The sequence below is a fragment of the Olea europaea genome, unplaced genomic scaffold (genome assembly GCF_002742605.1).
Source record: "Olea europaea var. sylvestris unplaced genomic scaffold, O_europaea_v1 scaffold2789, whole genome shotgun sequence".
Classification (NCBI taxonomy): domain Eukaryota; kingdom Viridiplantae; phylum Streptophyta; class Magnoliopsida; order Lamiales; family Oleaceae; genus Olea; species Olea europaea.
In genome coordinates this window covers 58,061-71,916 of record NW_019246365.1, presented here as the reverse complement: position 1 = coordinate 71,916, position 13,856 = coordinate 58,061, and the positions used below count along the sequence as shown (strand labels likewise).

At 33.3% G+C, this 13,856-nt stretch overlaps 1 protein-coding gene across 1 annotated transcript; it reads right to left on the bottom strand.

The window, feature by feature from the left end:
- Positions 1–302: 302 nt before the first annotated feature.
- On the bottom strand, positions 303–13,300 carry LOC111383894 (beta-hexosaminidase 1). The gene is made up of 15 exons (XM_023008080.1): positions 12,833–13,300; positions 12,674–12,757; positions 11,974–12,009; positions 11,613–11,724; positions 11,442–11,512; positions 11,218–11,348; positions 10,561–10,577; positions 10,394–10,442; positions 8,813–8,913; positions 6,036–6,095; positions 3,684–3,717; positions 2,851–2,949; positions 2,551–2,610; positions 2,209–2,459; positions 303–774 (listed from the first exon to the last, which is right to left on the bottom strand). The coding sequence occupies exons 1-15, from the start codon at positions 13,193–13,195 to the stop codon at positions 599–601; spliced, it is 1,644 nt and encodes a 547-aa protein (XP_022863848.1). The 5' UTR covers positions 13,196–13,300; the 3' UTR covers positions 303–598.
- Between the last annotated feature and the right edge of the window lie 556 nt (positions 13,301–13,856).

Below are 13,856 nucleotides of genomic sequence, written 5' to 3'. Positions count from 1 at the left end.
TTCTCGTCATCACTGTTAGCTGTTTATAATGTCATGCTTTCTCATCGAAGTAAGTTCATGTTGGTCCGGCCTAAACCAAACTTTTGACAAGGGAACACCATGTCTCATAAAGCATATGATTAAAGCCTCTAAAATGGCACTACATTGAAAAAGTATTCCAAATCTAGCATCATTAGCAAATATCTCTCTTTTACCACATCAAACCGCACATTATAGAGAGAGAGAGAGAGAGAGACACACACACACACACACACACACACACACATACACACACTTTATCAAAACTATTCTTAACACACAAGGGCCGAAAATGCTGATATTTCAATAAAAAGAAGTTGAAGCAACAAAGAAAATGATTTGTGCATCATCTAACAAACAAAAACTGACAACGGAATTGTCTTGAAATCACACGCTCAGATCTTCATATTACACAATACGTTAAAAGCTAAAGCCATCCCCACATCCCACAGTATATATCTTACCGAGATATGAGACTAAAATCAGACAGAAACATCTGTGCATTGATCTCCAGGGACAATGGAACAACTATTTCAGGGCTTGAAGGCAGAAAATTAATTTTACCAGCGCCACATTAGAGTCATTGCTCATAGCACGATCCGGGACCAGTTGGAGGACGTCGGGCATAAAAATTCGTAACAGGTGCAGCTTGAACTCCACGCCTTGTCAGAAGACACCGAAAATACTCTAATCTATGCAATGCAGTTAACGTAGTATTTCCAGAAGATGCAGACTCCTTGTTGCTCCACAAGCGCTCTACGTTGCATAAAAAGAGGAGTTAAATACAAAAGCTTATAAATTTTCTGGACTTTAAGCTGATACTTCTTGAAATGATACTGCCTCAAGATGAACTAGAAAAATTGCTACATCATTCAATATCCTTGGAACGACCATTCATTTTGTGGTGATATAACTAAGCTACATCATCCAATTCGGTAGAGAATACATTGAGAAGGGTGAGATACAATTCATGTAGTGCAAAGGAGCGGCTTGTCAACATTTTGGCAAAGTTACTGCAGATAAATCATTTTTATTATCAAAAAGAGTTACCTGGAGATACGAGGAGTGAGCATTACAAAAAATTCCAAAGATAGTGCAACTTCACATAGCATTCCTTTTTGAAGGCTAAAAATTTTTCAGGAAGGTCATTTAATTGAAGATGTTTTCGTACTTTAGTCTTGTTTAATTATTGTTAGTATGCATGTTTCAAGTGCATTTAGACGACTCTAAAATATTATGATTTCTTCTACATGCAATAGACAACCAACAATAAATGCACTCAGGGAGGGATCACTGGTTATTATTGCAACAACCAAAGTTGCTAAACAAACAACCCATCCCATAAATAAACCAAACATATGAACATAGTTGAAAGAAAATGAAGAAGATAAAAAATATATACACACACACATACTCATTCATCATAAAAAAATTTGTATAAATTCAATGATTATGACCAAATTATCACATAAAGACAAGCACAAAATATTCATAAATAAATGGGTGACATGTTAAACTGTAATATGTATGGAGGTGATACCCAATTGTGGATACAAGTGGTCATGAGCTGCTTCACAACAAATTGTACGTTAATATTACTTTTCATTCAGTTCCACCATGATAAAATACCCACCATAGTAAAATAGCCAACAAATTGAACATTCAACAACCTCTTATGCCCCACGCTTTATTAGCCATTTGACTGAAACTAGAGAAAATGCCTATATGGGTTGCAGCATAGTTTCTCTTGTCCTAGGTCCAAGGTTCAAACATATGCGTTAATGGTGACAAAGTTTCTTCATTTGAAAACATATTGGACCGGCCGTCAATTCAGTCATTCGTTTAATAAATATGCAAATGCAACAAGTTGAACAGAGTTGAAGCATGCTTGACATTATTGACCAAGCTCAAGTCCAAGCAAGGCATGATATCGAGTGTTTCCTAGTGATAGAAAATGAAAAGCCACATTCATTGGCCGAACATGAATCACATATCACCAAAGTAAACGCCGACTTTAACTAGATAAAAATAAAAAAGCAGCCACCACATTAATAAAAATAAGTTTTCTATGGTATAATTTTCAAAGCCTGAAGGATATTTCATAGAAATATATTTCTAGATTCTTAACCAGACATAGCTTATAACAATTTGCTGGATCTAGATGCAAAAACGATACAGTTAGATTCTCACCTGCTACTGCAGCAGCTCGAGGCCATGTTGTTTGTTGAACATTAGAGGCATCAGCTTTTTCACCCCACATGCAAGCCTCTCCTCCAAGAACAAGTTTCTGCTTGGAAGCATCAGTTATTCCTTCTAATGGGTCAGCATAATAGACAGTACTCCATGGGACATCTAGGTGGTCAAGATACCAAACACCTTGGTTACTGAAAATGCACCTAAAACCTTTTGCAACAGCTTTTGGACAAACACCAGAACCCAACCTGCATGGATCACAAGGATCTATGCCTCAGCGTTTTTATCAATAACTTGACACAATTTGATATGGAAAAATAGATACAGTCAGATTCTCACCAGTTATGCACTATGGTCTGTGGGTTGAGTTTTGTCGGGAATGTGTTGAAAGTTTCTTCCCTGAAATAATACAGAAAAGAGTACATTATGGTTCAAACAAATTATACTAGAAATCTTATCTTTATCCTCCAATGTTATAATTGGAGCATAAGATTTCCCAACCGTGGTCCGGGTTGTGAAACTAACAAATATTTGTATACTAAAACCACTACAACTCCAACAAAATATAAATATCCCCAATAGCATAAGAAACACACACACACACACACAAATGGAAAAATAGAAAAGAGGATAACATACCAGTTGACAGGGGTCCACTTTAGTGATGCTGCTATTTTTTGAGCTCTGAGTACAAAATATTGATATGCATCATTACCAGTCATATTATGATCTTGAAGCCTGTGTCCAATGTTTAATTATACACAACAGATATATGAGAGAAATTTTGATTTGGATTCCACAAATAAAGGACATGATATCATTGTGAGATCTCGGATTAATTTCACGTATTTCAAAATTCAGTACATAGAAAGCCCTGATATCAAGAAATGATGGCATAAGAAACAAAAGAAAAATACATCTCCATTCATTTCATTGAGCATACATGATGGTTGGAATAGATGGGATAACATTAGTCTGAGCTCTCAGATTTGCAAAGCGGACTTAGGGGAGATGTACTCAATTTTGTTTCTGCTGGATAATAAAAATGAACAGAATTTTTCTCTTCTTAGGCTCATTCTCAATAATAATCATATTCTCTTTTCTGATTGTAACCTAGCTTTGGCAAATTAATGTAAAATCAGAATCAGAATGTGTTAAACTTGTTGGTATTGTTTTGGAAGACTGTTAATGCAGTGTCATGAATATAATAATCAGAATCTCATCGAAAGACGAGTTGAATTCGCGCATTGCTTAGCAATCTCCTTCAAGAGATTCAAACGAGTTTCCTTATAATATATTTACAGTTTCTTGACAAGTACGAGTAAAAATAGAGCACCTATCAAGACGTTAAAGCGAATCAAATTCAGTATCCCGTAATTATTCTGCTAGATAACTGATTCCAGAATTTAAAATTATTATGTGGCTACGATCACCAATGAATGTCACAAACTTAAATGAAAGAGCTAATATACCATTGTTTTACAGATGGCGTGGAGGTCCAACAGTCTGCAAAAAGATTACCGTAATACAGTCAGAAAAGGATGAGCCGCGAGATGAAGGCATTGAGGAGATAGAGATAGATCAAAAATGTTTAAATCACCCATCAAAACTTATTCATAGACATACATTTGTGGATTAAACTTAAAAAAGAAATGAAATCATCCAAGCTTAATACAGTGAATTGCATCATCAGATGACAAACTGATAGATCAGTTATAAAGTCTCCATAATTAAGATTCAGAAGTTAAAAGCTTTGACAAATAGAGTAGAATGAATAATACATGACAAACAAATGTCCACATCTCCAGTTCAGTAAAATTTATTGAAACTCTTACTTCTAACTCTGCCATGACATTTGTAGACAGTGTTGCACGGACGCTTCAATTAGGGTGACGTGTTCGTATCCGACACATGTCGGACTAGCATCGAATACCAGAACTCTACCGTGGTCATTCTTCTTTCTTTATCAGCAATATTATACATTTATAACTCAAATTTATTGATAAGTAATAAATAAATTCTCAACAAAATATTTCAATAAGAAAAAATAATAAAAAGTATAAAACAAAATTTATATTATATAAATGAAGAATTTTAAAGATTTTAATTAATGTGCCATGTTAGAACTTTTTAAAAAGTTGCAATAAGTGTCGGACACATGTATTCGTGTCAATACATCATAGTTTGTAGATCACAAAAGTTTCCACCTATATGCATACTATGCATATGTGATTGTATTCATGTAAAAATTAATAAACTGAGAACATTTTCAAGAAGCTCTCTATTTTTAAAGAGTATATTTTATCATTTGGAGAACATATATAAGTTTAGAGAGTTAAAATTTTAAAGTACTCCAACAAGTTTTTTATGCCCTTGTTTGAGCCTCATTCTTTCCAAAAAAATATTCATAAATAGTGTTTTGACATCGTTTAAATCACATATTCTTCAATAAAATAATATTATACGCAAATCCAAAACTTTTACTTATTTTTTAACTACACATTTTCCATCAATACACTATTCAAAAATTCATTCTCTCCCAAAATGAGACTCAAACAAGGGCTATATTTAATGCTTAATGTTACTACTCCAAAAAAATATTCATTATTTTTCTCTATCTTTCATTTTAACTAGCTTTTCTCAAAATTATTTATTATTTTCCTACATTGAAAATTAAAACACTTTAAATACATTTAATTATAGAGAGTTTTAAAATATTAATTTAAAGAGTCTTTTGAAGCATTATTTTAAGAATTGACTATTTAAAATATAGAGTATCTCATGTTTAAAAAGTCTTTTGGAAATGCTCTTACATACAAATTGTAACGGCTTGGAATTTCGAAACTATGATTCTCATAATCTATAAATATTTTATATTCATGGATGATGGATTGCTTAGTTTGTTCAAAATATGTAAATATTTACTGAAATATGTAAATATTTACTGAAAATTTCACAATTATTTGTTACATAAAAGTAAACTGTCATATCTTTCATTAAAGATCATTTTTTTCATGGATTAATGTTTAAATTTGAAATCTGCATGAGTTCGTACTGAAATAAAAAAAATATTTATTGAGTGGTGGAATTGGAGAGCACTCTCTTGGCTTTCTATTTAAAATCCCTCCCCTCTGTTGTCTGTTGTATATGTATGCTCCATTATAATTAAGAGAAAACAATACTCGCACAAACAAACCAAATGGACAGACGTGTAGTGAGGACACACACACACACACACACAGAGTTGATATTTATGAATAGAAGTGAGGCTGCTGCCCTTTTGCAGCAACAGCTATTGCTTGGAACCTTGATTGTTTGAAGTCTGTGATTGCGGGCTGTCTTGGCGTTCTTGAGTGCACGGTCATATGTGAGTTACTGGCAATTAAGGTGCATGGTGCTCAAGTGAGGCGAGGCATGTTTCTGGTGGCAAATGAATGATGGAGGTAGAGGGATTATGAGGGGCACATGGATGAATGCAAAAATGATGAGCGGACGAATTAGGTTATTAAGGAGTTGATGTACCAAGGAACAGGTCCAGGGTGTTTCTGGTTCAAGCTGGGAAGGCAAAACAAAAGAAGAAAATAAAGAAAGGGAGCCCTATTTTATGCTTCAGGATAGGTTTATCACTTGTACTTCCATCTGAGAATCTTTGTTTAGAAAACTTCTGAGTTCTTAGTTTTCACTATTTGGTTCATTCTGAGGCAATTATTTTTGCTGGTAACTAGGAAATTCAAGATTTTTTTTCCCTTCATTACATAAACAGAGAAATGTACTTGGAGATGAAAGCAGAAGAGGTTATCAAGAAAACAAAAATCTTATATTACCTGTATGAACCTCATCACCACCTAAGTGGAAAAGTTTGAAGGGAAAAACTTTTCGCATGTCTACAAGATAAAACATTGATGTTAAAATCACAGAGATCAGGCATTAGAACCTTTCTACTAATCATTTAAGCTTGGCAAAGAATATGACATAATAAATTTGCAACATCGACAAATGACTTAAATGAGAATAGACTAGAAGGTCCAAGTAGTGGATGAAACTTTAAGTAATCCTATATCTGATAATAGTTGTGAAGACCAAGATTTTCAATAGAGACTGGAAATCCTGTTCAAGTCAATCATGCAAAAAATTCATTCACAATATTTGAGTACAAGATTCAAAAGCATAAAAAATGACATGCAATTTTTTTATTATTGTTTTTTATTTTTTGGAAAAAGAACAAAAATGGAATTAAAACATAAGTCATAACTATAATTATAGCATGATTATGGCTTAAGTGATAAAATTAGGGTCTTTGTCTCCACATATATGAGTTCTAATTCACATCAGAGCCTTCAGTTACTAAGAAAGCTACTGTTGAAAAGCAATAAATGAGGAGTCTCAAGTTAATAAAGAAAAATAATACTTTTGTTCTAAAATCTACTTTTAATGACTCTTATCATAATATTAAGCTCCACTTCAAATGCAAGGTTATGTTGATACGAACATGTTTAAGTAGTAGTGGTTTAGTAAGATTCTAATAAAACCACCATTTTTATTTTTCCGAGTTCTGTCGAATTCTAAAATCGTTAATTGAGTGGGTAATAACCTTTCTATTCCTTTGGATTTTGGCCTTGAAAATATTCATATTAATCAAAGGAGAATTACCTGCTAGGTAAACTGAGATAAATTAAATGACTACTTAATTGATATTAGACATAAGCAAGTGCATAGGTTATCATCCTTTTTCTAGAAAAATCTCTATAGGCCAGTCATTTTTGCACCTACCGTGGTTGCAGAAAGTTCCTTTGTCAAACATCCAGTGGCTACACCAAACCTTTTGGCAACTTCGTAAAAACATTTCCAAGAGACTTTATTTTAAAGAGCATATTTTACAATTTAGAAAGCATATATAAATTTAGAGAGTAAAATTTTTTAAGTAATCCAACAGGCTTTTTATATTTAACATTTAATTTTACTACTCACAAAAAAATTTATTCTTTTACTCTATCTTTAATTTTAATTACTTCTCTACAAATTATTATATTATTTTTCTCAATTGAAAATTGAAATAATCTAAATACATTTAATTATAGAATGTGGGTTTGGCTCTCCAAATTTGAAGAGTCAAACTGACTCTTTAAATTAAAATGTTAATTTAAAGAATCTCTTAGAACATAATTTTAAGGATTAACTCTTTAAAATAAAGAGTATCTTATCTTATGTTTAAAAAATCTCTTGAAGATGCTCTAACAAAATTAGTAGTGCAGAAGATTCTGCACCTTTAATCGAAGTGTAAAAGAAAGTGCCACCAGTTTGTAGAAGATCCTTGTTATGAGGTGCATAAGGATCTGTACTTCTGATTTCCTTCATCATGGCTAGCTTAACATTTTGTTCAATTATCGTACGTTGTGTATAAACTCCTATAGGATATGCATCTAATTTCACAATTTGTCCACTTCCTGTTATAAGGAGCCTAAATATATTATGAATCTATGACAAGCTAATCATCTTTAATATTGACAATGGAGATGTCTAACAACCTTCCCCCACAAGCGAATCCTCAAAAGCTTAGCTTTTGGTTCAATGTAACGAAAAATTAGAATTTGTAAAAGATTGGATCAACATTTTTATTTATTAAACAAAAGTTCAAAACCATAAAATGCTAGGTGGCACCTCTGATTTTTACATCTACTCGGGCTCATATATTACTAATCAATAGATCTCCAAAAATGTTGCATCAAAGCCCAGGCCACTACGCAGACTCAATTGTAATCTACGTCTGATCTTCAGAAGCAGAGGTTATCCATACATAAAATAAGCCCCAAGCACTATAGCTTATTAACCATATACAAAATATGTCGCCTTTCATATCACTTTCAAGTTACAATACATATTTTTTTCTCAAACTATTCTTTCCTTTTGTCAATTCTGAGTAGTTTCCTGATATTTCCTGATTTCATGAGTGGCATGTACATGTACCAACATTTGAAATCAAGACTTTATGACCGAATCCACACTTGTACTGAACACCCAAATCTAGCCTCAGCAACATAGGCAGTATTGGTATCACGTGTAATATGAACTGGTCGACCTGAATCAGAAATGAACATAACACATTGTAATCATTCCATTTCAATTCTTTACACATGATACGATGATTTCACTTTCTTTAATAGGACTCTCCTTGACACCAGCACATTTAATCAACGTGCACGGAGAAGCATTTGTAGACAATCTCCTGACAGCTATTGGAACTATCACAACTCAAGCTGCACGATCAATTATTTCTAACTATTAAATTCTCTTTTTGCATATTAGGTCCTAACTACAAAAGGATATGGTGATTCCAAGAATCTTGATGAAGTCTTAATCTAATGTTCCACGAAACTGGAGAACATAAGCTTCAGATCCATCACATATGTTGCTAAGAGAAGTTATTTAATATTGAAAACATAAAGTAAGTAATAGTTTAATATACATGGAAGGCAGATACCTGATTTAAAAAAAGAATTAAGCACAGCAGCACAAGAAGAAGACAACTCGGTTGAAGTTTAATCAAGCCATAGAAGTGTCGAGTATCGGATATATTTTGAATAGTTGAAGAAAATATAATAACCTGCCAGGATGCCTGATATCACATTAAACGTAAAGTTCTTAGAAACGTCCAGAGGCTCTTTACAGGAGGGAGAAGGCCAGAGATCAGGATATCCTACACCCCTGCATACACGACAAGTGATAATCAGGAATTAATACAATAATCTATTCTAAGAAAATTATAAATTGGGAGATATAGTTTGAATAGAAATAAAGATATCATATGAAACTTATTTTGTCGACTCATTTTAGAAATTAATGATACTACAATATTAGGAAAGTATAACTATATTGTTTTCTTAAAAAAACTAGAGATTAAAGTTGCTGAAAATGGCAGCAGAAGCTGGCACATCGAAACTCTCTTCAAATATTTCTGATTATAGAGACACTAAACCTGATGACAATGAAGTGGCTGCCACGTGCAGCTTAGCAGTAACGTGTGGTGTGTGGGGGTTGGAAGTTTTAGAGAGTTCAGGAAATAACAAAAGTAGAGGCGAAAGGAGTCAACCGAAGTTGATGCTGTCACTACTTGTGGTATAGGAGCTAGAAACAGGGGAGGCAACTCTGTGTACAGCTGAAGAAACTTGAAAATAACGAGGAAAGAAATGGCAAGGAAGAAGAGAATTTTGGTGGTGGTGTGAGTTGCTGAAACTGAGGCAGCTGAGCTGTAGCAGTGCACAAAGAAGAAAAGGAAGGAAGGAAAGAAGAGAATCATGAAAGAAAGAAAGAAAGAAAGATATGGAAGAAGGAGGTGGAGAAGGATAAAACTGGCAATTACTGGCGTAAAATATAGTTGAGTTACACTCCTGAATAAGCATCAACTCGTGTTTCTGTGATACTAAGCAACTTTTTAAGCAGAAACATGATATCCTTGCATAAGAAATTGGGATAACCTGGGATACTACAGCTAAAGTACAAACGGATGTAGGAAACTGTATACCGGTACAAGTATCCCAGCCTTGTGAGGCACTTTTCAGGGGCATAATGGTTAGACTCTGGCAAAACCCCAGAAGCAGTAGTACCTTGATCATCAATAATAAAATTTTATTAATTCCATATAGTGAAGTGCCCAGGTATACTGCACATCCTACATATTATTCAGTAAGGCGAAGGAAGTTGGGTACCAGGGCCGGATTTGGAGGGGTTCCCCTGTGCTATAACCCCCCCCCGCTCCCTGGCCCAAAAAAATAATAATAAATAAATAAATAGAAACTTTTTATTAAAATAACAGTTCTTAGATGTGGAAAATTATTTGTTTTTTCATATATTTGCCCAGCCTAAAATTTTTTTAAACCCCCTCTGGCTCAGCCTGTGTTGGGCACCAACAATGGTGGCAGCATCATGGTGAAGATGATGAACAAAATACACATTGGGTGCAATGCTGCCAAGGCTCTGGTGTAAAAGATTGATACCGCTATGTCCTTCTACATTGAAAGCAATATATTTGGTCATAATTGGTAAGCATACAATTTGAGGCATGGGTAAGTGGATGACAACTCACATTGGGGCAATGTTAAATTATAAAGAATTATGAGTAGATGAAGAAGACAATGAACATGGTAATAGATAAAAACATTTAAACTCAACGTTAGAAATGCTTTACCATGATTTTGCATGACCAGGGACATCAACTTCTGCCATAACATTAATACCTGAAACATAAATATAAAAATAAAAATAAAAAAGTTTGTTCTGAAATGACAACGATGTAACTAACAGTGCCTCTGAATGTATTGAAATTTTTGCAAAAGATTTTGATAATGCACTTACCTCTCATTTTTGCAAAACTTTGTTTGAAGACAACGTGAAGGAAACATGGAAAAGAAAACATATTATTAACTTCTTATATTAAAGATGAAGAAAAACAGAGAGAGAGAGAGAGAGAACGAACGAACGAACAAGCAGTGTGATTTAAGCCTGAATATGAGGATATATATATATATAGAATCAACTGACAGATCAGGAGGTACTGCTGCTGGCCTCTTTGCAGAATAAAAATATGTTATAGAAGTTTTTTCTCATCTACTCAGAATATTTAAGCAAGAATCTAGTAGGGACTATGGGATGCTATCATTTTCTTGATTCTTTGAAAGTTAGAAAGAGATGGCTTTAAAAAATAAAAACTATAATGAAAGCCCAGTATCATACAATCTTTTCAGCTTGTGCACATATCAAAAGATAATAATAATTGCTCCCTAAGCATCAGTTACATCAATCCCCTTTTTAAGTCGAACGTATAACTTTTAAGGCATTTACTGCTGGAAGGAACATATAAAATTATAGCAAATAACTGAGAACTGAAAAATAAAAGACTTCATCAGGCCTAGTGGACATTAATCTTCCTCTGAATTTATCATAAAGTTTAGAAGAAATTTTCTAGACATCCAACATTTATTTCTAGCTGAAGACACCTGAAAAAAGTCTTACTTAACAACTTCGCTAGCATCCTCCATGGTATAGCGCTCCCACTTTGTATACGCACCTTTCCACAAATTTGGATATGTAGGCACTTCAAGAGGAAATGACTCTTCGTCTATGATATGCCAGTGAAGAACATTCTACTCTCAAAGCATCAATAAATTTACAACCAGACAAGGAAACAAACTTATTGCTTGGTTAAGAGCAGTAAAATGGTTAACAAAATAACTTACAAGTTTAGCATATGACATAGATTCTATAACTTGCTTGATTATATCAATTGGCAAGTAATGCCTCGACGTATCTACAGAAACATTAATATAAGATATGTCAATGTGCAATGCAGTGTCAGATTATAAAAGCAACACAAAAGGTTATCAACTGAGAGAAGGATCACTTTTTACCAAGCAAAAGCCCACGATATTCAAATCTTGGCTTGTCCTGGATGTACCATGGCGCTTTGTACACTTGAACAGTTTTGGTTCCATAATCAAAAGCACATAGTTGGCTCAATGTCTGCAGAACAGCATTAATCAGAGAAAATGAGACAAAAATGTTGTATTTCCTCACTGCTAGGTGCTAGCTACATTTAAGGCCAGCATATTATTGCAAGAGTAGAAGGGCACTTCAAATAATTAGTCATTGGTTGACAAAAATATTTTCATTACTGACTCGCTTCTCAATAAGTTGAAAAACAAACATGATATTTGAAACAAATAAATTGTCTAAACAAAATGTGCATATATCTACTATGATCCACCATACCTCCAGGCCACGCAGTGCACCATACACAGAATTTGCCTGCAAAGTACAACATTCTAACAAGGCTCAGAAAAATCATCTTGGAAAAATGATTTACCTATGCATTATTTGAAGAGAATTTGTAATAGTTAAAAAACAGAGACAGTTAAAAACTTTTTATATAAAATTCTAGCTTTAGCCAGGTTGGACATGTAATGGTTAAAGTTCAAGGACAGGATTGCATTTGTAATCACCGGATACAGAGAAAAGAAAGGAATAGCCGTACCGAGAAATTTTATAGACCCAAAATGAACAAGTTATTTCACTTTCCGGAGAAACAACAATAATCCTGCTTGTATCTATGCCCAAGCACCATGTGCATTTTTTCTAGTCCCTTAACCGTTCTATTTATTTTTACTTCTTCCCAACTGTATTTTAGCACAGTGTTTATCAAAATGTGAGAGCTCCCAATCAAATCATGCACTGTCAAAGTTAATTGAGCTATTGCAAAAAATAATAATAATAATAATAATAAATAAATAAATAAAAAATAAACACTTGCTAGAAAATGAAAGGAATCGACAACACGAAGAGAGTAAAACTTATTTAAAGATTCTCTGCACAAAATAGTAAATAATGCCTATTACCTGATTATCCAATACTCCCATCAAATTTTGAAAATTTTTATTTTTGACAAAACTATAAATTTGATTTTCGATTGTACCTCAATTGTTATCTCCCCAATAATTGAATGCTCGTCTCTTTTGTCCACCAACAATGAATAGCTCTCATCCACTCCAAGTTGAAGCTACAAAACCCAAACAAAAAAATTTAAGTAAAAAATAAAAACGCAAACAAATCCCAACGTTTATAACCAAATTACCTCTTCATTAGCGGAATGAACAATAACATTAAGCTTTTCAATATCATAGCTCACTCCAAACTTCGATAACTTAGAATGATGCTTAAATATAATCAATTTATATCTCTCAAAAGCCTCTTTAACAATAGCAGAACCCCCGCCATGGCCACTAACGGCAAGCGATAAATTAGGGTCAACGGCCAGCGTTTGGTTTCCGAAACTGAATTCAGATGGCAATGGCCAAATATATGTGATGGAGTCATCATCATACAGCTGGGAATTTGAACTGTGCTTTAGATTACGGGAAGCGATTATTAGTGGGAAGAATGATAAGTAGATGAAAAATATGATTGTGGGGATTGGATTTGATGCATCGGCATTCATTTTGGGGATCACAGTGCGTGATTTGATTCAGAGTTGACTAAAAGCATAGGGAGATTGATGGAGTGAAGAAGATAGAACGAAAAACGTGACAAATGATTTTTCTAATTGTGCTCATTATAAATATTTATTTATATTTTATCTTATTTTTATCATAGCCCCTAATTTCTATATGGAACAAAATAAAAATTGACAGATAAAAGTTTGATAACACCTTCAATGCGATTGATCGATTTCAGGTATCTTACTTATAATTGAACTAATTTTTTGGATCAATTTTGATCATTATAGTCAAATAGACTATTTCAATCCATGAACATTGAACTGAAATAATTTCATTTTGATGAGCTAAATAATTTAATAGCATTTTTAGTTAAGTATCTTTTATACTTAGTCAAATAATAAACTAGTATAAAATCGAATATAGAATCAAATTCATTGAGTTCCGTCAAGTTATTTTAATTTTATCGAGATAAGATTCATTCATAGTTATTGTCTTCTTTTCATGTCAAATAAAAATATGCTATTTGTTTGTTTGTATGCGTATTTATTCGTTTCCTTAGACAATTATTATAAATTTTGTGTTTATTGTGAAGAATTATAGTACTTTCAAGAGTTGTTTGAGGATCATTTTTTTCTCAAAAAATACATTTGAAATAGTATT